The 26,364-nt window shown below is 41.0% G+C and overlaps 1 protein-coding gene across 2 annotated transcripts in view; it reads left to right on the top strand.

Moving 5' to 3' along the window:
- Positions 1-1,584: 1,584 nt before the first annotated feature.
- RBM33 (RNA binding motif protein 33) overlaps positions 1,585-26,364 on the top strand; it is a 134,381-nt gene continuing 109,601 nt past the window's right edge. For both annotated transcript variants that reach the window (XM_025379438.1, XM_025379439.1), the window contains exons 1-2: positions 1,585-2,012; positions 22,587-22,665. In XM_025379438.1, the coding sequence (XP_025235223.1) occupies positions 1,970-2,012; positions 22,587-22,665 (122 nt within the window). In that variant the 5' untranslated portion in view covers positions 1,585-1,969. The remainder of the gene's footprint in view (positions 2,013-22,586; positions 22,666-26,364) is intronic.

Below are 26,364 nucleotides of genomic sequence, written 5' to 3' on the forward strand. Positions count from 1 at the left end.
AATCCAGGAATGTTTATTTTTTGATAAAAAATTACAATTTCAAACATACAAAAATTGAATAATTTTACTGTAAATATTCTTTTAGCTACAATGATTCTACCATTGGCATTTTTATTTCATTTTTTGAGACAGAGTCTCACTCTGTCGCCAGGCTGGAGTGCAGTGGTGTGATTTCGGGTCACTGCAGCCTCCGCTTCCCAGTTTCAAGTGATTCTTGTGCCTCAGCCTCCTGAGTAGCTGGGACTACAGGCGGGCGCCACCATGCCCAGCTAATTTTTGTATTTTTAGTAGAGACAGAGTTTCACCATGTTGGCCAGGATGATCTAGATCTCCTGACCTCGTGATCCGCCCGCCTCAGCCTCCCAAAGTGCTGGGATTACAGGCGTGACCACCGCGCCTGGCCAGCATTTTATTACACGTACCGTTTTACCATCTCTTCACTCACCCGCCAATGCATCTTCTGTATGGACATCTTGGTTAACTCACGGCATTGGACCTTCAGTTTCATGCCTCTCCACACTGCAGGGTCCTCTACATTGTTATATTAGTCACCTTTCTAAAATACAAATCTTATCATGTAAATTGTTCCTAAAATCTTTCAATAGATCCCAGAGTCAGAAAAACGTCCCAAAGTCCGGAATCCTGGCCCCTGCCTACCTGTCCAGTCTCATTGCTGGGTCAGCACGCCTCACCTCAGCCCCTCATTCATCGATACGGAATCAATGTTTGCAGCTGGTATGTACTTCATGTAGAAATGGAGTTTCACTCTTGTCACCTAGGCTGGTGTGTAGTGGTGTGATCTTGGCTCACTGCAACCTCCGCCTCCTGAGTTCAAGTGATTCTCGTGCCTCAGCCTCCCGAGTAGCTGGGATGACAGACATGTGCCACTACGCCCAGGTAACCCCCTTCCCCGACTGCGACCACTCAGACGCGCCTTCCCGGGCCCCACACCCCCAAACCCCTGAGCCCTTTCGTCCACAGCTGTCTGACCACCCAGCACTCCTTCCTTTACATCACGTATGAGGACTTCGTTTCTTAACCTTTCTCACTGCTCAAAAATGCAAACTCAGACACGAGTGCGGGGCGCTGTCCGTCCTGCTCATGTCTTGTTCTCAGGGCCGCAAAGCGCAGGGGCAGAGCCCACCAGGGCCCGGCGCTGCGCGCTGCCCAGCCAGGCGCGGGGAAAGGGACGGGGGTCCGGGGTCGCGGGTCCGGAGCCTCTCGGGTCGTAGGAAGTGAGGGCTTGTGGGAGTCACACGAGTGCGCGTGCACGTTAGTACGGGGCGGGCGGCGCTCATCCCAGCTCGCAGAAGCACCTGCCAGAGTTGTGCGCAGCCTTTCCTGCCCTCAACACAAGCCGTCGGCGTTCACTACTGCAGCTCATTCAGACCCCACTCTCCTACTGTCCAGGCACAGAAACGACAGTTAAGTTCCCCCTGACCGGGGACCGTACGCTGGGCCTTCCCTCCCCAACTCCTAACGGGAGACCGGCTGCCGTAAAGCTTCGCTTTGCCGACTGCTGCAAAGCGCCTTACGACTGAACCCGGAATCGACCTACGGCCAGCAGTCGTCCCCGCCCTGCTTCAAACATTTGGGTTTCAGGAGTCGGGCGGAGGTGGCTGCCGGGTGTTGGCGTTGCACGCGCGCCGTCCGAAACTCGGCGGCGGCCTCGGGGCTGCTACGGCCTGGGCGCGGGGCAGGCCCCGGCGCCCGCCCGCCTCCCGGCCTCCATCATCCCAGGGTGCACCGCGGCGGGCGCGGGCCCGCGGCCATGTTGCGGTAGTTTGTTGTTTTCTTCCTGCGGAGGCGAAGGGGCAGCTGTGGACCGCGAAACGCCCGGCTTCGCCTCTGCCTCCTGCAGCCCCCTCCCTTCCCTGTCCTCCGCCATCAGTACCCGGGCCCGGACCAGGCACGTTGGCCCACCAGCTGGCTTGGTGGGTGAGGCTGAAGGCCGGGCCCCGCGAGTGCCATGGCGGCCGCCCTGGGAGCGAGCGGAGGAGCAGGCGCCGGAGGTACGTGAGGCCGCCGGGCTCGGGGGACCAGGGCCGAGCCGCGGTGGGCGGGGGTGCTGGCCGGCGGGCCTTCCCGCTTAGGAGAGGACAAGGCTCTCCCCGGCTCCGACTGTCTTTGTGTTCGGCCTATTCAGTTTTCTCCCCCGCCTTCCCTCCCTATTGTCATTATCCCTTGCTCGCTCCTCCTCTCCGCTGTGCAGATCGTACTTACCTGTGAACTTCCGTGTGTCCTCTACTTTGCAAGGCTGCCTAAAGTGTCAGGCCTATCTCTGGCGTTGGCGGGCATTAAGTGCCGAAGCCGGCCTTGTGTCCTGTGGCTAGGAGAGCGCCCCCCGTCCCCCCACCGCGACAGTGTCACTTAGGGAGAGCGGGTCAGGTCGCTGTAGGGTGGGTGGTTAAGATTGTGGGGCCATCCTGACAGATTTAGATTGATTTCAAGCCCATTACAAAAACATAACAGGTGAAAAGATTCACCTGTGTGAAGGAATGTGCGACAGTAGGCCATTTTGGAAAGAGAGATTTCTTGAGCAATAGTCTTAATAAATCCCTGTTTTAAATTAACTTATTTGTTGTCTAATAAAAACCTGTTAGTGTTTTATTTGCGTCTTGCAAAAGTGAAAACATGACACAAAAGGTTTAGATATTGAGTCAGTTCCTTTGGATAGTTTCTCTTGTTTGCAAGCATGAACAATATTGATGAAACACCTATCTTTAAAAAATTGTGGGTAAAACTACTTTCAGGTAAAATTACATATCACTGGGGGTTTTAAAAATATGTGGAGAGATACTTGAAAGTGACGTTTTAAATGATTATTTTGAAAACTTTGAAAAGATGGCAAAATATGGATAACAAAAGCATTTGGGATTAGTTCTTACCATTGCAACGTTGAGAAGCCAGTCTAGTGTATACTCGAGAAGTATTTTTTAGTAAATGCTAGCAGATGGTTAGGTTGCAGTCATCCTGTTTAGGAATTTTGGCCCAACTATCAAAACGTTTGCTTGACAAAATGGAAAAACAAAACTACAAAGAGTAAGTGTAGGAATGTTGCTTCTGGCGATTTGATTTGTTATATGCCACTTTTCTTTCAGTTTAAATACATGTTTGCGTGTTATGTCTGAGACTTTCTAATTAAAATTTTAAAATATATAGCTCACCTATCTTTCTGGGGGTCGGAATTACTTGTTTTATAGCATTCCCAGTGTAATCTGGAAACTCTTGGGTCAACACTCTTTTCATTAGAAAGACTAAGGTGTTATTTGTATTTTTTCTAGAGGCTGAATAATATGTGAGGACGTTATGCTGATGGCTAATGGAATATGTGCTTGTGTATTCCTTTACGTTTCTCATTTTTAATTTCTAAATTAGTAATATCACTGAGTGTAATCCAGATAAACAGGCTTTTTTGGGTCTTCAATAATTTTGAGGTCAGAAGTTTTGAGAATTGCTGTTTTAGAAGAGTAAGTAGGCTTTATTCACGATGCTTTGGAGTTTTTCCTTCCATTTTGTCACAAGTGCCAGAATTTCCTTTGCTCTTCGATTCAAACCAAACTCCTTGCCGAGGTTTGTGAGTTCTGTATGACTTAGTCCCTGCTTACCCCATCAGCATGTTGTGTGATTGTTTCCCTTATCCTGGAAGTTCATCTTGAACTGTTCCTGTCCCCGCTCTTGCCAGGGCTGACTCCTGATCCAGTGGGTCTCATGCTCTTAAGGGAGGCTTTCCTTGAGAATTCATTCTTTCTGAGGAATGTCTGTCTCTTGCTCTTGTGCCTCTCTTCTCTTCATTCTGTAGTACCCTTGTTTTCTTCAGAATGTTTATCTCAGTTTGTAATTTTCTTCATTTTTACTTGTTTTTTAAATCTGCCTCCCACAGTAGCCTGTAAACCTTATGAGGACAAAAATGCTGCCTGTTTTACCAGCATTCCACGTGTTCCTGGCACATAGCATGTGTTCAACAAACATTTGATGAATGAATTAAAGAATGAAATGTTTTCTTTACAAATAGGAAATAATATAATTATATCCTAAGTTATGTTAGTCATTTCCATGTGACTTACCTGTGTAACTGATTAAAATCATGTTAGCTTAGAGAAATATTTACATTGGTAATACCTTATTGATAGCTACAGATAGCTTATTTGGCAGCTCAGTTTAGCATATTGTCTAGCACAGTGGCTTTCAAACTTTTAAAAATGGCAGCCACAGAAATGTGATTGACATTGTGATTTAGTACATACATAAAAGTTAAAAAAAAAATTCATGAACAATGCTGGTCCATACTATGCCATGCACTCTAATGTTTTCTATTTCATTACAGTAAAATGCTGATTGTGACCTAGATTAATTTCACAACCCACAAAATGTTCAAGATTGTCAGTTTGAAAATCACTGGTCTCCTGTATAGTAAGTGGTTAATATTTATTGAATAAAATGGATTTTGGCTATCCATAATCTGGATAGTAAAATAGTAATATCACTAAATGTAATCCAGATAAACAGGCTTTTTTGGCTATCCATAATCTGGATAGCCAAAATGGGTACCACAAAGTGTCTATAGGAGTGTTTGCTTATTTTTTACTTTTTTTTTTTGAGACAGGGTCTTGCTTTGTTGCCCAGACGAGTGCAGTCGTATGATCATGGCTAATTGCAGCCTTGGCCTCCTGGGCTCAGTTGATTCTCCCACTTCAGCCTGCTGAGTAGCTGGAACTGCAGGTGTGCACCACCATGCCTGGCTAATTTTTGTATTTTTTGTAGAGACAGGGTTTTGCCGTGTTGCCCAGGCAGGTCTTAAACTCGGGCTCAAGTGATCTGCCCGCCTCAGCCTCTCAGAGTGCGACTATTACATGACCCACCATGCCCTGCCATGAAACATTTCAAAGGAGTCATTTGGTATTGCAGTCAAGTAGTAAGGATAGAGGAATGGAATTGCTATCCTTACTAATAACAGAGAGAATGACAACTGTTATTTATTGGAGACTGAAAACAAAAACATAAAGGCAAAAACATTTTGGGGGAAGGAACAAATAGTTTAATGAGTTTCAAGATCTTCTTAGTTCCAGTGCTTCCTTGTAAAATGTAAAATAAAAAATCAGTACACAAATTGTAAAAAGCCTCCAACCTGGTAAGTGCATTATCTCGCTTAAGATTTACAACAGCATTCTTGGGCCTTAGCGAATCTAATTTTATAGGTGAGGTGAAAAAATGGGTGCTTGTAAATTTTTTGTTTTCTAGTCGATTCTTAGAAAGAAAAAGTTTTAATGGAAAATTTCAAACACACCCAGTAGTAGAATAATGAACCCACATACCCATGATCTAGTACCACTTTTGTGTATTTCAAACCCCAGGCTGGTAAAATTTTATAGCAAGATACACTGCTGGGATGAGTTAAGACTTTAGATACTAAACCGGTTATCTTAATTTACATTTGAGAGTAAACTAGCCCAGAAACATTCAGCCACCTAACTGTTAAGAAAGGGAAGTAGATTGGAATTTAGGTCTTTTGACTTCTAGTTCAGTGTTCCTTCCACTGTGTCAGTATGTAGTAAGGCAGGAAAAGTATGAAGCATGGTGCAGAAGGTTTTTGTTCGAAATTGTGAAAGTGAAACAAGTTTTAGTACTTCAACAGGTAAAATTTACCTGGTAGGACATTTTTGGAGCATTTTAATCACTAATAGTGCTGATAAATGAGTATTTTCATAACGATAATTATGTGTGTATAGCCATTTAATTCTTTTTTTTTTTCCTTCAAGAAAATCTTTCATGCTTAATTTCTTAGCTTCAATCAAGAGAGTTTGAGGAGTGGGGAAAAAATAGCCTCTCTCATTTCAGCCATGAGTACTTTTAGCATTTCTTGTAGGGCAGGTGTACTAATGACAAAGTCTCTTAGGTCATACCTGGGGATATAATTTTTTGAATGGCAGTTTGTCAGATAAATAATTCTTGGTTGACAATTGTTATCTTTCAGCATATTAAATATTTCATCCTATCACCTTCTGGCTTCCATAGTTTCTGATGAGAAATTGTTAATCTTGTGGAGGATCCTTTGTACATGACATGCCACTTCTCTCTTGGTGTATTCAAGATCCTCTTTGTCTTTGACTTTTGATAGTGTGATCATAATGTGTCTCGGTGTGGGTCTCCAAATTTATTCTGCTTGGAGTGGTGAACTTTTTGAATATGTAGGTTCATGTCTTTCACCAAATTTGGAAGCTTTTTATTTTTTTCTCCAATTCTTTTTCCTGGTACTCTGTTTTCTCCTTTTGGGACTCCCATAATGCATAGATTGGTACTTTTAATGATGTCCCCCTGTTTTTTAAGGCTCTGTTTATTTTTGTTCCTCTGCTCCTTAGACTGGATAATTTCAATATTTTCCTGTTTCTTCACCTGTAGCACCCTTGTTTTCTTCAGAACGTTTATCTTAATTTGTAATTTTCTTTACTTATTTACTTGTTTTTTAAATCTGCCTCCCACAGTAGCCTGTAAGCCTCATGAGGACAAAAAATGCCATCTGTTTTACCATGCATTCCAAATGTTCCTGGCACATAGCATGTGTTAAACAAATACTTGGTGAATGAATTAAAGAATGACATGTTTTCTGTATGATTCTGAAAAATTATCTGTAATTGTATCCTAATGTATGTTAGTCAATTCCACATGATTTACCTGTGTAACTGATTAAATCATGTTAACTTGATTTTTTCAGTCCCTCAGTTTTGGGACTGAAAATTGGACATTTTAAATACTGTGATGTGGAAATTTGGGAAGTCACAATGTCCCCGCTTTTCTGGGTTTGCTGTTTCTTGTTGTGGGCTTCAGTTGTCTGGTTTTTTATGACTTGCCAAATGAAAAGAGACTCTATTTCTTGTCTCTTGTGGTCACTGATGTCTCCGTTGTGTTGTCATTGCCCAGCCAGTGATCTGATGGAGATGTCCTCAAGTGACTGGAGCTACAAATAAAACAAAACCCAAACCACAAAACAAACAAAAACTCCTGTGCTCACAGGTAGCTGAGGTTACTTCCTTGCTCATGCAGGCCACTTACCACCCCCCCCTTAGCCTCACCTTCTGCATATGTGGAGCGCAAAGATCAGCCAGAGGTTAAATCTAGGGTTCTTTCAAGTTGTTTTCTGAGCATGTGCCCAGCCTTCAGCGTGTGCATGGTCTTGTCTTCCAGATTTCCCAGTGTACATGGGAGCCCTCAACACTCTTATTCCTTCATATATTTTCCTCCTCAGCCTCTTCTTTCCCAGGCTTTTCAGTTTGTGTGTTGCTTACCTTGTCCATGGTCCCTTGCCCCAGGTGACCCTGGTTAGTGGATGTCTTTAAATGCTTTTGACAAGCACTGCCTGGTTGCTGCTGTAGCCCTGAGAGAGTTCTGAGGGGGTGATCTCTGAGCTGATTCCTCAGAGAACCACCAGACAGGTCACAATGCACAATCACAATTTTTTGAGGGCAGGTTCTTATTGACCCCTTCAGCATCACTGCGCCGGGAACACTGACTGCCATCCCCACTGCTGCCTCTGAGCTGCGAAATGCTTTCTCTGCGTCTGTTGTGATTATGAGTTCTTTCCCTGTTCTTTAATCTCTTAATGTAATGTATTGATAGATTTCCAGTGCTGAACTAAGCATGCATTCTGGGGTTCAAAATCTTGATCTGCACATTTTGTTCTTTTTAATATACTGTTGGATTTCATTTTAGGATTTATTTGTGATCATAAGGGAGACTGACTTATTGTCTTCTTCCTTGGTATTTCTGTGTACATTTGTGCTGTCCTTTTATTTATGGTATGTTGATTTTTAGAATGAGTTGTGAAATTTTTTGGGACAGTGTAAAAATCTCTTGTTGACTGTGGAAGAACGCTTTTCTCCAGAGCCATTTGGGTCTGGTTCCCTTTAAAAAAGTTATCTTTTCAATTTTCTGTATTATTATTGATTTATTTAGTTTTATAAGATGAAAAGTAAATTGCGATCATTTAAGTTTTCCTAGAAAAATTATTCTTTATGTTCAGATTTCCACATTGATACAGAGTTAAGCAGTGCCATAGCTTCTTTTTTGTTGTTGTTGTTGTTGTTTTGTTTTGAGACGGAGTCTTGCTCTATCTCCCAGGCAGGCTGGAGTGTAGTAGTGGTGTGATCTCGGCTCACTGCAACCTCCACCTGTTGGGTTCAAGCGATTCTTCTGCCTCAGCCTCCCAAGTAGCTGGGATTACAGGCACATGATACCACACCCAGCTAATTTTTGTATTTTTAGTAGAGACGGGGTTTCACCATGTTGACCAGGCTGGTCTGGAACTCCTGACCTCAGGTGATCTGCCTGCCTCGGTCTCCCAAAGTGCTAGGATTACAGGCATGAGCCACTGCGCCCGACCCACAGCTTCTTAAGTGTGTGTGTTGAAGGTAAATTTTTTGAAACTGAGACTCCTCAGTTTGAAGGAATTTTTAATTTTCACAACTTGATTGGTGGTTTGGTTGGGTTCAGAATTTCAGGTTTGAGTTCCTTTTTGTAAGATTTTTGGCGGCATTGCTGTGTTTTCTGGCATCCAGATCTGTTCTTGAGAAGTCTGAGGACATTCTGATTCCGAATCATTTTTATGTGACCTTTTTTCATTTTAGAAGTTTTTAACAACATTTTCTCCCCTTTGTTTGACATTTCATCCCTTAAACTTAAACTCAGCCATTTAGAAGGCTGTATGGCTAGGCTGGGAGGTGGAGATTGTAGTGAGCCAAGATTGCGCTACTGCACTCCAGCCTGGGCAACAGAGGGAAACTCTGTCTTACCAAAAAAAAAAAAAAAAAAAAAAAAGGGTCTAGGTTCCTGGGAAAAGAAATGAGTGTCAGTTCCTGTAGATTTTAAGTCATAATGGGAACATCCAGGAGGCTGAGCTCAGCTCATGTGTCTCTTCCTGGCTACCCAGGTTGATAGAGCAAGCCTTTATAACCCGTAATAGAAGGGGTTCTATCTTGTATCAAGCAAGACTTCTGTTATGATTGATTTTTAAACCCTGAATGAAGAAAGTTCGTTGAAAGACAAACAAATGACCAATGAGCACTATACTTCATAAACAAAAAGTTCATTATAGGGAGAACCTGTCCTGCGGCCCATGTAACAACATAAGAGATTTTTAAGACAGTGACTACAAATTATTTCTAAAGCAACATGGTATAGGAATGCTTTCTGAAAATTTGGCTTGGCTGCTCAGAACTTAATAGTTATACTGTAAGGCTCATATGTTCACTTAGAAAGTTATTGGACATCACCTGATTTCTAGTTAATATTTAAATAAAGGATCTGGATTTCTTCATCTATAAAATAAGGAATTTTGACTACTAGTGATTTGAACTAGGAACATACTATACATGAGTGTGATACTGAGGAGAAATAAAGTTGAGAACTTTTGGGATACAAAGGTCAGCAAACTTTTTCTGTGAAGGGTCAAATAGTAAATATTTTAGGCTTGCAGGGCAGATGGGTTTTGTTGGAAGCACTGAACTCTGCCATTTACCTCGAAAGCAGCCATGGACATAGACAATATATGCCTAAATTGGAATAGCTATGTTCCATTAAAAGCTTATTTACATAGATGGGTGGTAGCTAAATTTGGGCAGAAACAGGTGGCAGGCCCTGCCTGGCCCATGGGCTTTGGTTTGCTGACCCTTAGATTAGATAATTGCTAGAACTCTATCCCAAGCTATTGGTCTATATGGTGTCTAATCCAAGTCCAGGATTCTGGAAAAGAAGAAGAAATAGAATGGTAAGTAAAAGTTTGTAACTGTAGATGTCTAATTGCTGCATGATAGAGAATTATGGAAATTTGGTGGATATCTTCAGTCTTGAAGGAAAATTGATTCCCCTGTTAAAATGGAATGTCTTGTACAATGTTTAGCCCTTAGAAGGAGATTTTCCAGGTAAGGAGGGCATTGACCTCTTTCGTTTTGCTCAGTTAATCTTTTACTCCTTGGCTTTCATGGATACGCTGTTCTTCCTTTAAAGTTCTGGACTAATGTGGACACATTTCTTCTTGGTTTATATTTAGTGTGACTGCTATGAACTGGAACTTTAAAAAGGATTTGTCTGTATTCTAAAGAAAAACAGGGAAATGACTCAGAATATATTAAGAATACAAAGAGGCTGTACAGGGTTCTTGTGCTAGCTTGCCCTATAAATTTTGAGTCATTATTTCACTTAGCCCAATGTCTTCAGGGGTCATCAGTGTTGTAGCATGTGTCAGAACTTCCTTTTTAAGGCTAAATAATATTCCAATATGTATCTGTACTACTTTTTTTTTTTTAAACCATATATCCTTCAATAGACTCTTGAGTTGCTTCCACCTTTTGGGTATTGTAAGTAATACTAATATGAGCCTGAGTATATTAATACGTCTTCAAGTGTCTGTTTTTAGTTCTTTAGAGTGTATACCCAGAAATGGAATTGTCACACCAGTCCTTGGATTTAGGGGCCAGTCTTAATCCAGAATGACTTCATTTTAACTAATTACCTCTGCATAGATTCTGTTTCTAAATAAGGCCACATTCTAAGGTTCTGGTGGACATGCCCTTTTGGGGGGTGCTGTGGTATGATTAAAAAATGAATATTTTTTTCTGCCCTGGTTCCCTGGGCAGAACTTTGGAAACCCTTTGAATTTACTATCTTTTCTATGCTAATGAGATGGCTTATAGCAGGGGTGGGGGCCCTAGATAGCTTTGGGGTGGGGGCGTGTCAGAAAAACTAACCCCATGTTAAGAGGGTTAGAATGTTCAGCCTCAACCCCCAGCCTCCCTCGAGGGGAGAGGGGCTGAAGATTGGTTGTAATCACCATTAGTCAGTGTAATCGTTGGGTTTAGGGAGCTTCTGAGTTGGTGAGCACCTCCTCGTGCTAGGAGGGTGGTGCACCCTGACCCCTCAGACTAGCCCTGTGTTGCTCTTCATCTGGCTCTTCATTTGTATCCTTTATAATAAACTGTAATAGTAAGTACAGTGTTTTCCTGAGTCCTGTGAATTGTTATAGTAATAGCAATGGGTGGAGGTGTGATAACCCCAGCATTTCTAGACTTTAGCCAGGGATAAGTGTGAGTAGCCTGGGCACCTCGTTGCAGTTGGCATCTGAAGTGGGACAGCTTTGTGAAACTGAGTCCTTAATCTGTGGGGCCTGCCCTAACTCCAGATGATTAGTGTTAGGATTGAGTGGAATTGTTGGTGTTGCAGTATGATTGTGCAATTTAGTACAGTCAGCAAGTCAAATTTTAAAAAATATTGCAAAAGATGGCTGAGTGAAGTGTAATAATACAAATGCAGCATTTTAAAAACCAAACTAATTAACTTCCACCCCACCCTCAAACAAACCAGCACATGTATCCGTCAATCCACAGCTAATATTCCAGTTTCAAAATGCTGATGTTTTCATTGACTTCTCCTTCCTTGTTATTTTCAGTCAGTCAACATGCCTTGGAATTTCTAAATTGACAGTTTCTAGTTCATGAATTTGTCTTATTCTCCCCTCTGTTTCTGCGCTGCGATGCTCACCACATTTTTTTTTTCCTTAATGGTTGGTTTGTAGTTATTTTGTTTTACCATTGTTTATGTTTTAGTGATTAGTTAGTTCTTGCTTCTTGCTGCTAGATTACCCTTTCTAAACTGGGGTTGTGTTGCATATGAAGTATAGCTTTCTCACGTTGCTTTTCTAGTGATGCCCCAAATCTTTACCACCTTTTCTTTCTGACTACTTCTGTTACTTACCTGAACTCCTCGCTGTGCTCTAGGCTCGTGAGCACTTCTTAGCCTCTGTGCTGTTATTTCCCTGGAATGCCCATCTACTTGACAAAAATATAGTCATTGTGAGCCTTCATCTCAGTTATTACCTAGTGTGTCAAACCAGACTTGATTTCCCCATCCGTCATCACTTTGTATGTATTTTTTGTTTTGGAATCTTTACTCAAATTTCAGTCATTCCGTTAATTTAAATTCATTTGCTTTTTTGCTGTTAAATTTACATAATGTGAAATTTAATACTTCATTAAAAATATTGTATGTTGTCCTGTTTTAATAATTTTACTTGTCCACACATTATGTGTTCACCTGTGTGCACGGATAAACATTGGTGGTGATGTTCTCCTAGTTGTACAATTGTTTTTATCAGAGAAATTTGGGATGATTTTAATATCTTTGTACTTTTAGGTATTGCAATAATATTTCATAATGATCATGTATTAGTCTAGTATAGATAATCAAGCTATTACGTTAATAAATGAGTGTTTTAAAAGTTTAAGGAACAATAAAGAGGACCATAAATCCATAATTAATTCTTTGTGAAGAGATAACTACCATTATAGCAGTTTGGCTTATATCCTGGGCACACGCGTACACATGTATTTTACATACACAATGGCCATACCATATTGTATGATCCCCTCCATGATGTTATTGGGGATATTTTTTCATGTCAGGAAACATAGTTTGACTTTAAAATTCTTACTGCTGCCTAATGTGTAACTACATGACTGTACTTTTATTTGACCTCTCTGCTCTGGCTTTTTTTGTTGGGCATTTGGTTTATTTCTACTTTTTCCTATTAATAGAACACTTCTTGATGAACATCCTTGTACATACTACCTTTGTTCACTCAATGATGAACAGTATTTCTCAAAGTCTTGGGAGTCCCCAAGACTGTTTCAGAGTGTCTGTGAAGTCAGACTGTTTTCATAATGGTATTAAGGCAGTTTGCCTTTTTTTACCGTGCTGACATTTGCATCAGTGTTGAAAAAGTAATGGTGGGTACATTCTCTGGTGGTTTAACGTTAAGGCAGTGGCAAGTATTTAATTAAATCTTGATCCTAGAGTGCATTTAAAAAATATTTGTGACAAATAGGAAACATATGCATAAAGGACTTCTGTTTCGTCATGAAGTATAACAGTTGTCTTCAGGAAAAATGCCTGTCCAGCTGGCAGGGTAGTGTGCACCTGTATTCTCAGCGACTTGGAGGCTGAGGCAGGAAGATCGCTTGAATCCAGGAGTTCAGTCCAGTCTGGGTAACATTGCAAGACCCCGTCTCTTAAAAAAAAAAAAAAAAAAAGAAAAAAGGTACTTGTTCAACTTAATAGTGAGGTGCGCTGGCTTTTCTTATTTCTTCTGTAGAATATCATTTTTACTTGAAAGGACAATTGACAGACTGTGGTTATTCAGATTTTTGTGCTTGGCAGATAGATTCTTGAAAATGAAGTGAGCCTGTCACTTCTAGTAAAACAGTGTACGTTATTTGTTGCCAATGATAACATGTAAGTTTTCAGACAAAAATGAGAATTTTGGAATACTTGTATTTGATACTGTGAGGTTGAGAACTTCCCAGCACTTGAAGACTTTCCTGATGAGATTGGTGATGTTATTAACCAGTGTGATTTTTTATATTGGATAATGAAATGTGTTAGCATTTGGAGTACTACATGAATCAGGGAACCAGTGTTTTCAAAATGACCACTGCATGGTGGCACAAAATCATGGTTAAAGGTCCAATAACAGTGCAAGACATGCTTGTTCTTTAACATAAGAGGGTATGAAATATTCATTGCTGTGGCTTCAGATTCTGCATTGCAGCCGATCTTTAAGAAATGGCCACTTTTTAATTATTAGTGTAGTATCAAAGAAGAATATCTGAAATTGTTTGAAAAGACAAAGTACTTCTTTTTACAACTATGTATCTATTTGGAGTCGGATTTCTTTCATGTATTTCAGTCAAAAAATATATCGAATGAGACTTGTCTCAGGAAAAAAAATATATATATCACAGGAGATTGAATGCAGAAGCAGATAGAATTCAGCTGTTTTCTATAAAGTCAGATGTTAAAGAGTTTTGGAAAACCGTAAAAAATATTTGTTTTATAGACTTTTTGTCATTAAAATATGTCGCATTAACATGTAATACTGGTTTGTTTCTTAAGTTTTACTCTGTTCTCTTTAAAATTATAGTCAACCCAGTTTGTACCAGCTGACCCTTACCTCATTTCCCATCTTCTTTACCCTCCTGCTCTAGTCTTTTCCAATAAAGGCCTTAAGTTACGTACCATATATTAGTTTATTGGGATTACTGTTTGTCTTTTCTTACTAGAATGTAACCTACACAGGGTGAAGATTTTTTTTTTTTTGGTATGTCAGGTGTCTAGAACAGTGCCTGGCATATATTACGTGGTCAAGAAATAGTTGTTGAGTGAAGGATACAGGTTTCACGACCCTTCAGTTCTATTCATATTTTCTGCTTATCTTGCATTCTCTGATTTTGGAATGATTTCAACAGCCGCTTTCCTTAGCTGTTTTATGGTGTCTCTCCTTTGGGAAAATACTTTAATTATTTTTGATGATCCTGGCCTCTAATTTTGGCTTTTGTGGATTTAACTCTGAAATTTCCAGGAAGTGCTGTGTAGCACAATGGCAGTTAAATTTCCTTCCGGAGGTCCTGCACTGACGCGCAGTGTGAGATGAACACAGGGATTCCTAACCCTAGCTGTCCGTCAGAATTAGTGGGAGCTTTAAAAAGCAGAAAGAGCCCATAATCAAAAATCAGTGAGGAGGCCGGAGATTATGTACTTGCTACAAGGTTTCTAGGTGATTGCTATTAGCTAACCTGGCAAAAAGATGTTCTCATTTCAGCGGAATTGGGTGCTGTTTTTTTCCTCCTTTTTTCTTGTTTTGGTCTCACTATTTTGGCCAGGCTGACCTCAAGCAGTCCTCCCTTCTCAGGCTCCGAAGTAGCTAGGGCAACAGACTCCAGCCACTGTACCCAGTGGATGCTCTAATTAATTAGCAATGGCTGCCATGGATGATTGTGATTAAGTACTATTTCCTTTGCTGTGTCTTAATGAGAAAAAAGCCACAAGCCAAATTTTTGGCTTATAAAATATTGGGACTTTGGTTATGTTTTCATGGATAGAGAATGCTCCTTGTTTTCATGAAGCATGACTTTTGATGTTTTTAAATTGATTAAAACTATTTTTTGGCCTAACATGTATCAGGGACAGTGCATCCTGTACATTTAAAAATAATGTATATTTTGCAGTTATTGGTCCAAGTACCCTGTATTTGTTAGTTCTAATTGATTTATAGTATTTGAGTCCTCTGTATCCTTATTAATCTTTTACCTGGATTTCATATTTGTTGAGAGTGGGGTGTTGAATTCTCGGTAAGTGTTAATGTAGAGCAGTCTCTTTCTCCCTTCATTTTTGTCAGCATTTGCTACATGAATTTTGGTGTTCTGTTTCAGTGCATATATGTTTATAATTGTTATATCTTGATGAATTGACCCTTTGGTTGGTATACAGTATTCTTTCTTTTTGAAACAATTTTGAATTTAAAAATCTATTTTATCTGATACTAGTGTAACTGCCAGTTGCCTTTTGGTTACTATTTGCATGAAATATCTTTTTCCATCATTTCACTTTCAATTTATTAGTGTCTTTGGGTCTAAAGTGAGTCTCTAATAGGCAGCATATAGTTGGATTTTTTTTTTTGAGACGGAGTCTCACTCTGTTGCCCAGGCTGGAGTGCAGTGGTGTGATCTCAGCCCACTGCAACCTCTGCCTCCCGGGTTCAAGCGATTCTCCTGCCTCAACCTCCTGAGTAGCTGGGTTTATAGGCACGCGCCACCAAGCCTGGCTAATTTTTATATTTTTAGTAGAGACGGGGTTTCACCATCTTGGTCAGGTTGGTCTCAAACTCCTGACCTCGTGATCCGCCGGCGTTGGCCTCCCAAAGTGCTGGGATTATAGGCGAGAGCCACCGCACCTGGCTGTTTGTTTGTTTTTAATCCACTCTGCCAGTCTGTGATGTGACAGAAGATAGTCAAGTGGGAAATGCCAGATGCCGGTCCTTCCAGTGGAACAACTGTTGACCTGGCAAGAACTGTTGGGAGCAATCGTTTTGGAACTTTGGAACCTAACATTGGTTTTCATCACTGATGAGCTGGTACAGAGGGTCTCTCTGTTATTTTCATCCCCCTCCGCTGAAGCAGTTTCTCTTTCGGCTTTATTCATTTTTCCTTTTTATTGGATGCAGGCATTTAAGGAAATCTACCAGGTCACTAGTTGATTAGGGAGATAACAGAAGAGAGACTTCAGTGACCACACTTAAGAAGGAATATAATAAATAGTAGTTTTAAAAAGCCATTAAACAGATGGACAGCAACCTTCATTGTGTAACAGCAGCAACTCTGGGGAAGAATCTGGTTTCTAGAGTTACTACATTGCAATGTACAAAATATCCAGTTTTAAATAGTAAATAGTAAATAAAATATTACATTGTATACAAAGAAGCCTGAAAGTATGGCACATTCATAGGAGAAAAAGAAATAGAAGCCGGGCGCGGTGGCTCAAGCCTGTAATCCCAGCACTTTGGGAGGCCGAGACGGGCAAATCACGAGGTCAGGAGATCGAGACCATCCTGGCTAACCCGGTGAAACCCCGTCTCTACTAAAAATACAAAAAACTAGCCGGGCGAGGTGGCAGGCGCCTGTAGTCCCAGCTACTCGGGAGGCTGAGGCAGGAGAATGGCGTAAACCCGGGAGGCGGAGTTTGCAGTGAGCCGAGATCCGGCCACTGCACTCCAGCCTGGGCGACAGAGCGAGACTCTGTCTCAAAAAAAAGAAATAGAAACCACCCACAAGGATACCCAGACATTGGATTTACTAGACAGATGCTTTAACCTTCTTAAATACGCTTAAAGTGCTTTAGGAAACTGTGAACCAAAAAACTAAAGGAGATCTGGAGAGTGATATATGAAGTAGAGAATATTAATAAAGAAATTATTAGAAGGAAACAACTTCTAGAACTCAAAAGTACAGTAGCTAAAGTAAGCTCTTTAGAGAGGATCAATAGCAGATTTGAGCAAGCAGAAGAATCAGCAAACTTGAAGGTCAATTGAGATGATCCCGTTGGAAGAGCAGAATGATAAAACAATGCGTAAAAATGAACAGAGTCTAAAAGACCTATTGGACACCACCAAGTGTACTTATATACACATAGGAGACCCAGAAGAGCAAGAAATTGACAGAAAAAAAATTTGAGGAAATAATGGCTTAAAATTGCCAAATTCATAAACAAATATATAGATAAAAGATAGAATCTGTACATCTAAGTATACCACACACTGGATATGTTAAAACAACAGAAATTTATTCACAGGTCAGGAGACCAGAAGTCCATATTAATGTACCAGCAGGGCCACACTCCCTGTGAAGCCTCTAGGGGAGAATCCTTTGCCTCTTCCAGCTTTTGGTAGCTTCCTGCATTCCTTGGCTTATGGCAGCATAACTCAAGTCTTTGGCTTCACATGACCTTTCTCCTCTGTGTGTGTCTGTTTGTACCCAAATCTCTGTCTCCTTATGTAGATATCAGTCATCATTGAATTTAGTGCCCTCTTTAATATCCAGTGTGATCTCATCCTAACTTGATTACGCCTGTAAATAGCTTTTTAAGTTTTAGAGACAGGGGCTTGCTCTTTTGCCCAGGCTAGACTGTAGTGAGTCAGTCATAGCTGACTATACCCTCTGCCTCCTGGGCTCAAGCAGTCCTCCCACTGCAACCTCCTGAATGGCTGAGACTGCAGGTGTACACCACCACACCCAACTAATTTTTAAAGTTTTTTTGTAGAGATAGGATCTGGATATATTGCCCAGGCTGGTCTTGAACTCCTGGCCTCAAGCGACTACCTTGGCCTCCCTAAGTTTTGGGATTACAGGCATGAGTCATTATGCTTGGCCTTGTTTCTAAATAAAATCACATTCACAGGTGGCAGAAGGAGTGGTAAGACTTAAGCGTGTATTTTTTCGGGGGGACACAATTCAACAGTTAGAAGCAATTCTGCTATAAACAAATTTCTTCGTGTTTTGTTCATGTGTGAATGTCTTTATTTCACCTTAATTTTTGAAAGATCGTGTTGGTGGATTTAGGTCTCTTTCTTTGAGCACTTTGAATAGGTCATCTAGCTAAGTAGCCTCTGGCTACTTCCGTTTTGATGAGAAACAACTATTGCAGTTCCATTGTAGGTGATGAGTCATTTTTGTTTTGGTGCTCTCAAGGTTTTTTTCCTGTGTCTTTGGCTTTGAAACATTTTGACTATGTGGCGTGTGTTTGTGAATCTCTGAGTTTATTATCGTTTGAGTTTGTCGAGCCTTCTGGATGTGTAGGTATTTTCCAGTACATTTTGGAAGTGGTCAGCCATTATTTCTTTGAGTGTTTTTTCCTATTCCTGTCTGTCCTCTCCTTCTGGTGCTCCCATTACACATATATTGTTGTGCCTCCTAATGGCCCCACATTTCTTTGAGGCTGGGTTCAGTTTTCATTTTCTAATTTCTGTTCTTTGGATTATGTCATCTCTGTTGATCTGTTTTCAAGTTTACTAATTCTTCTGCCAGTTCACATCTACTGAGCCCCTCTAATGAATTCATGTCAGTTATTTTTCAATTTCAGAATTTCTATTTGGTTTTTAAAAATAATTTCTGTCTCTGTGTGTGTGTGTGTGTGTATATATATGTTTTTTTTTTTTTTTTTTTGAAACGGAGTCTCACTTTGTCGCCAGCTGGAGTGCAGTGGTGCAATCTCCGCTCACTGCAATCTCCACCTCCCCGGTTCAAGCCATTCTCCCGCCTCAGCCTCCTGAGTAGCTGGGATTACAGGCACACATCACTACACTCACCTAATTTTTGTATTTCTAGTAGAGACAGGTTTCATCGTGTTGGCCAGCATGGTCTTGATTTTTTGACCTCGTGATCCCCCTGCCTTGGCCTCCCAAAGGGGTTTTTTTTTTTTTTTTTTTTCCAAGACAGAGTCTTGCTCTGTGGCCCAGGCTGGAGTACAATGGTGTGGTCTCAGCTCATTGCAACCTCTGCCTCCTGGGTTCAAGCAATTCTCTTGCCTCAGCCTCCCGAGTAGCTGGGATTACAGGTGTGTGCCAGTACATCTGGCTAATTTTTGTATTTTTAGTAGAGATGGAGTTTTGTCATGTTGGCCAGGCTGGTCTTGAACTCCTGACCTCAAGTGATCCACCTGCCTTGGCCTCCCAAAGTGCTGGGATTACAGGTGTGAGCCACTGTGCCTGGCCTCTTTATTCATATTCTTTATTTGACCTGACACTGTCATCATGTTTTCTTTTGGTTTTTTGATCGTGGTTTCATTTAATTCTTTGAACATATTTATAATGGCTACTTACAGATCTTTTTCTGTGAAATCTGACGCCTGGTCCTCTCACATGGAGTTTATGTTGCCTGCTTTTTGTTGTCGTTGGATTATAGGTTATACTTTCTTGTTTCTTCCATATCTTCCATATCTTGTAATTTTTTGTTGAAGTCTGGACATTTTAGATAATACGTCGTAGCAACTCTGGGTGCTGGTCTCCCTGTTTTCCCACACCTGGGCTTATTACTGTTATTTGCTTCTTTACTCCTTTGTTGATTGGCTGGGGTATTTTAATGAAGTGTTCACCCCTCCCTGGAAGCTTTTGATGTTGCTCTGCAGTGACCACAGCCTTGGGCATGCACAGTTACCCTGGGATGGTTGTCATGGCTTTTATTGTCTCTCTCTGAGTACACTTTCTGTAATGCTCTGGGGCATAAATTGCTTTATAAATTGAGCCCATCACATTCAGGCTCCTTTGAATGGATAGTGTCCATGTTAGTGTTTGAGATTTGTTCTGACCCAAGCAGAGGCCCTGCTCACCTGTCTGTGTCCCCATTTCTCTCCAGCACAGCAGCTCATCTACATTCTGGCCATATTTCCAGCTGCTTTTACCACTCTCTTCCCAATTAGCTCTCACCAGAACTCTCCCTCACTGTTTCTAGGAGCACTGTTTGACTTGAAGTCAGTTTCTTTGGAGAGTTTTGGAGCACTCTGGTTCTAAATGTCTGCTTCCTCACCCCCCACCTCTCTGAGCCACAGCACTTGTGCTGTGGCTGTGGACAGTGGTGTAGCAGTCTTTGGGGGATACCCTTGCCTTAGGAGCTGAGTGCCTGGGAACTGGGGGAAGGCAGCAGCCCCAGGTCTCCTTAACTTGACTTTCTTGGTGTGGGACCCCCAGTCCTTGACCCAGGGCAGGGGTTCTCTGGGCCCAGCAGTGTCTGTCCCATGAATGGGACCTGAGTGGAAGAAAGGAGCCCATCCCTCTCGCTCACACTCACCCAGAACTCAGCCCTCAACAACGGGTAGGGGGGGTGGGATGTGAAATGCGGAGGTCCTTGTCCTCCAGCTGGGAGCTGAGTGGGGAGGGAGGGTGTCCTGTGTTCTTGGTTGCACTGGTCTCGAGTGGAATCTTAGCGTTACTGTTTCGAGGATGAAGAGGGGTGGGTCCTGGTTTAAAACCCATTAATTCTTGCTTCCATTCTTGGCAAATTTTTGGTAGATTTCTGGAATAAGTGTCTTTTCATTTGTTGTATGTCTTTAGAATTATTCTTAGAGACTCTAAGTGGTTATTATATGAAACAGTTTTCACCAGGCTCACAGAGAGAGGACCCATGGAGTTCCTCGTTCTGTCATATTGGAAGTGGAACTTCTTGAGGCTACTAATTCTTTAATGTCTTTAATTCTTGGATTTTCTTTTCTTTCTGCTTCTTTTTTTTTTTTTTTTGTTAAAGCCCTCGTTCTGTTTGGTAGGTAGTTGTATTAGGCCATTCTCACAGGGCTATAAAGAAATACTGGAGACTGGGTAATTCGTAAAGAAGAGAAGTTTAATTGGCTTATGGCTCTGTAGGCTGTACAAGTGTGGCGTCAGTGCCTGCTCAGTTTGTGGGGAGGCCTCAGGGAGCTTTTACTCATGGTGGAAGGCCAAGCAGGAGCAGGCACTTACCTTATGTGGCAAAAGAAGGAGCAAGAGAGTGAGCGGAGGTAGGGAGGGGTGCCACACTGTACAACAACCAGATCTCCAGAGAGCTCACTGGCTATGGTGAGGACAGCACCAAGCCATGCCGAATCTGCCCCCAGGACCCAAATGCCTCCCACCAGGCCCCACCTCCAACACTGGGGATTACAATTCAACATGAGATTTGGCAGGGACGTATATTCAAACTATATCAGTAGTGTTTGGTAAGAGTAGATATATTACTTCGGTAGAACTTGGTTGATTTCCAGCTCCAGGCTGGGAAAATTCTGAGGCTTTATATCATCTGGCCCTCCCTACCCCAGCCACCTACCCCTAGGGTAGACTCTTTCTGGGGAGACAGATCTGTGTGCTGCTGTCTCTCCAATTTCTTTGCTTGTGTGTATGTCTGAGATGAAAACCTTTAATTTCAATTCTTTGTTTACTAGGAATAAAAATAACTTTGTCAGGTGCCACCCATTTGTCAGTTCTTGTATTTTAAAATACATTGTCAAATTTAATGTTCCAGCAAATTTATGAAGTAGACAATAGCTTCATTTTTACAGAAAAAGAAACAGGCCTCTAAAGGGCTCTGCTCTTCATTGCTCTTTCTTCACTGTCCATTTCAGTAGCCACTTGTCACACATGGCACCAAGCACTTGGAATGTGGCTTGTTCACACTGAGATGTGAGATGTGCTGTGTGTGCAAAATGCGCATTTAGTATGGAAAAAATGTAAAATATGCTGTTAATATTTTCTGTATTGATTACACACTATGATTTTATTTATGTATTTATATATATATATATATATATATTTACATGTTTATTTATATACACACTTTTTTTATGGAGACAGAATCTCCCTCTGTCACCCAGGCTGGAGTGCAGTGGTGTGATCTCGGCTCACTGCAACTTTTGCCTCCTGGTTCAAGTGATTCTCGTGCCTCAGCCTCCCAAGTAGCTGGGATAGCTGGGACTACAGACGTGCACCTCCATGCCTGGCTAATTTTTTTTTTTTTTGTATTTTTTTAGTAGAGGTGGGGTTTTGCTGTGTTGGACAGGCTGGTCTCAAACTCCTGACCTCAAGTGATCCATCCGCTTCAGCCTCCCAAAGTGCTGGGATTACAGGCATGAGCCACCACACCTGGCCATACGTACTGTGATAATATTTTGGATATACTATGTGAAATAAAATGTATTGTTAAAATATGGCCTGTTAAAGTTTCATCTATTTCTCTTTACCTTTTATAAATGTAGCTACTAGAAAACCTGGAATTAGGTGTGTGCTTATACTTTCGTTGCTCAGCACGTCCTGCATAATCTCTGTTTTGCTTAAGTGGAATCTTAGCTTTCCATGATTTGGAAAAGTGTGACAATTACAAAAAGTATTGTAAAAGTCTCCAACTTTTTAGCACATCACATTTTTTTTACGCAGTAAAAAAACACTCAAAACCCATTTTATTAAAAAAATAAAACACTTTAATAACATTTGTGGTTTTTTTTTGAAAACTTATTAGTGATTTTTCATGTCCAACAATATTCAGTGAATTGGTTTTCTTGGATAGCTTTGTGTTTTTTAAGATGTTTCATTATTGAAAATGGCTAAAGTGTTTATGACAGTTATATATGAAACTTTTGTAATTTGAAATGTCAAGTCAGGAATCTTTAAAAAAGTTGTTTTAGTGTTTGAATTATTTGCATTGTATCTATTTTAACTTAGTAAAACTGACTTCAATGGACTGTTCTCATAGATGATGACTTTGACCAGTTTGATAAGCCTGGCGCGGAACGGTCGTGGAGAAGAAGAGCTGCTGATGAGGACTGGGACAGGTACGTGCCCCCTGTGCTTCACCTGACTGCCCGTGCCGATCTCTGTCATTCTAACCCTTGGCTCCCGAGGGGTCTTTACTGAACACAGCACCTTGACTACCTGGTGCTCTCTCTTGAGTGGGGCTGTCCCTCCTGGGCTAAAGTGAAGCTTCTCCATGCAGAAGGCTGACGTGGGCTCCTGTTCCAGGCCTGTGCTGTATGGAGGGCTGCCAACAGATCATAGGTCTTCTGTCCTTTTTCTTTGTTTTTGTACAGTAATGATACTGACTGTGGACACCCAGAGCCATTACTGGAGTGGCCTTGTGCCAGAGTTCCTTAAGCTCTACTTTGTACTGAATATCTGGCTACACTTTAATGTTTTTTCCATTCTAATATGTGGAGATGGTATTTCACTAATTTTAATTTTCATGTTCCTGGTTACCAGTGAAGATGAAGATACCTGTTTAGGAATGGATGAAAATGACCTGTGTAGGAATACACACAACCACAATTTAAAATCCGCAGTGATGACAGATGGTAGTTTGATAGAGTGGTTACCTCTGGCAAGGAGTTACAATAGAGGTTAGAGATGTGTTCTGGGAGAAATACAATGTGGGCTTAATCTGGGTGGTGGGGCTGAGAAATGTTGGTTATTCTTTATAGCTTTTTTAACATCTTAAATACTGTGTTGAGAAAATGTAACAATTACTTTGAAGCTGCAGTCAATTTGAAAACGGCAGTGTCACGTCTAGAAGTTTTATAGAATAATCTACCTTGAGAACTATGAGGCCCTTACAGTCCACATAAAGCTGATTGCTCTTCAGTGACTCATGCAGTGTCTTAGGATTCTCCAGAGCAGCAGAACCAAAAGAATATATACAGAAAGATTCATTATGAAGGGCTGGCTCGCGTGATTATGGAGACTGAGAAGTTACACGGTCTGTAGAGTGGTGTATTTCCAGTCTGGGCCCAGTGGCCTGTGAACCAGGGGAGCCAGTGATGGAAGTCCCTATCTGAGCCTGGAGGCCTGAGAACCAGGAGCAGCCATGTCTGAGGGCAGACGATAGCTCAAGAAAAGGGTGAATTTGCCCAACTCCAACTTTTTGGGTAATGTCTGCCCACATTGGTGAGGATGGATTTCTTTACTCAGTCTATGGATTCATCACTAATCGGCTCTGGAAGCACCCTCATGGACTTTCACAGAAATAATGTTTTGTTAGGTAGCTGGACACCTCTTGTCCCAGTCAAGCTGACGCACAAAATCAGCCAGCATGCATTCTAAAAATCAAATAGTGCTTAAAAACGAAGTGTTTCCTAGAAAAGAAATGGTCTTACTAGTAAGTACTAAAGCTAGTTTTGACTAAAAAACTGTGATGGTGAGCTGAATAAAATATTAAGTGGGTCTTTTAGTAGCTTACTCATTATTTGGAGTTCCTCTTTGAATGGTGTGTTCATGTCTGTTTGTTTTTCTTTTGGATTGTTTGTCTTTTGCTTATTGATTTTAGGGACTGTTTATATTATACTTACTGGAAATTTATTTTTATTGTTTATAGATATCTCCTCCCAGTCTGTGGCATGTGTTTCCTTAAAAAATAGTCTTTAACTAGATTTTTGAAAAGAATACAGTCAAGTGTATAATATTTTTCCTTATAGTTTTTTATTCTTTTTATTAAAACATGAAAGAAATGTATTTGGAAACTCTTTTCAGACTTCCAAGAAAGTTGTAAGAATAATACAGAAACTCCCACTTAACCTTCTCTTACACTCATGAGGTGCTTTTTGTCAACTGATGTTGTTATTTTAATTCTTTACATACATGGATATACTGTATATGTAAAATTTTCTTTCCTGTACTATTTGACAGTAGGTTGCAGGCGTCATGCCACTTCCGAATGCTTCAGTATTGTTTAGCATGTATTTTCCCCAAAACAGGAACTTTCACTTATATAAATATGGTATAATTTTTAAAGTCAGGAAGTTTATCAAACATCCAGTTCTATATATGTGAGGTTTGTTGTTATTGTTATTTTGGGGACAGGGTGTTTCTCTGTCACGCAGGTGGAGTGTAGTGGCATGATCATAGCAAGCAGGAACTCCTGGGCTCAAGTGATGTTCCTGCCTTGGCCTCCCAGAATGTTGGGGTTACAGGCATGACCTGCCTAGTTCTATTTTTTTGTTCTAGCACACTCTGCCTAGTTCTATTTTTTGTTCTACAGTGGTTATTCAGATTTTTGTCAGTAATACTCCTGCCTTGGCCTCCCAGAGTGCTGGAATTGGCGTGAGCTAGTGTGCCCTACCCAGTTTTAATTTTTTATTCTACAGTGGTTATTCAGAATGTTTTCAGTTGTCTCAATAATTTCCTTTATACCCCCCAAAAGAATTTTTTGTTCTGGTTCAAGATTCAATGCAGGATCATACATAGCGTTTTTCTTTCATTGTTTCTTAATGTGGAAGAATTTTGTAGCCTGTCTTTTATGACGTTGACAGGCCATTTATTTTGGGTTTGCTGGTGTTCCATTGTGACTGACTGTAGGCTGTGCCTTGTGGTCAAGGGTAGGTGATGTGCAGTCTCCTGAGTGCCCGCTTCAGGAGGTGCAGGAAATTGGTTTGTGCTTTTTGTCCTTAAGAAATTCTTCCCTAACTTGTATTCTGGGCATCTCCTGCATGTGTCTATGATAGTTAATTTTTTTTTAAAATAGATACACAGTCTACCTGAAATTGATTAAATTGATTGATTTTTAAGTTACTAACGAGTTCAAGCATATGTGAAAACAGACTAGTACAATGAACCCAGTGCACCATCCTCCAGTTTCACCAGTTATCAGCATGTAGCCAATCTCTTAACCATACTCTGCAACCCCCTCAAAATTTCCAGAATATATTTTTCTAAAAAATAAAGGATTTACAAATACAGCCACAATAGTTATTGTATCTTAAAAAATTCCTTATTATGTAAATATGTTAGTGTTTAAATTTCCGATTCTCTTATATTTGTGTGTGTGTCTATGTATATGTATGTAGACACACATGTGTATATCTCCATACGTATGTATACACACTTATTTTAAATGTATGTATGAGTATACTGTTACTTTCCCAGTTTGGATATGTGTCTGTGTGCTTTTTTGTGGTTGAATTGGGCCCACATGGTCATTGATGGTTGTCTTTCAAGTGTTGTTTCATATACAGGTTCTCCCCCATCTTATTTTAGCTCCATGCAATTTTTTGTTGAAGAAACAGGGTAGTGTGTCTTCTAGAATTTTCCTTTTGCTGATTGCACTCCCTGAGGTGTTTTTAGTGTACCCTTTAACTGCTGGTGTTTTATGTGAGTTAATAGAACTCGAAGTGGATGGGATTCAGGTTTGAACTTGGGGGAGGGGCCGGGGTGTGGCAGTATAGTAAGTATTGCTGCGTTCCTCATCAGAAGCTACTTGGGGGCACGTGGTGATACCTCCGCTTTTCCTGTTACCTATGGTACTAGTACACTATTATAGTACCTAATAGTACTGTAAACCAGTTGGTTCTTCTGAGCTAGAGATTACTTAGAAAAGACAGGGTAAGTGATTGAGTCTTTCCTGTTGTTTACCACGTTTCAAACTAAGAAGTCAGCCCTAGCATCTTGCAGGGATGAGTTTTGTTTTTGAATCATTTTGAAATCATAGATTTAAATGTTGGGTTGTGTTGAATCCATTGTAGTTTAGTATCTTTATTGGTGGTTAC

The sequence above is a fragment of the Theropithecus gelada genome, chromosome 3, assembly GCF_003255815.1.
Source record: "Theropithecus gelada isolate Dixy chromosome 3, Tgel_1.0, whole genome shotgun sequence".
Taxonomy (NCBI): Eukaryota; Metazoa; Chordata; class Mammalia; order Primates; family Cercopithecidae; genus Theropithecus; species Theropithecus gelada.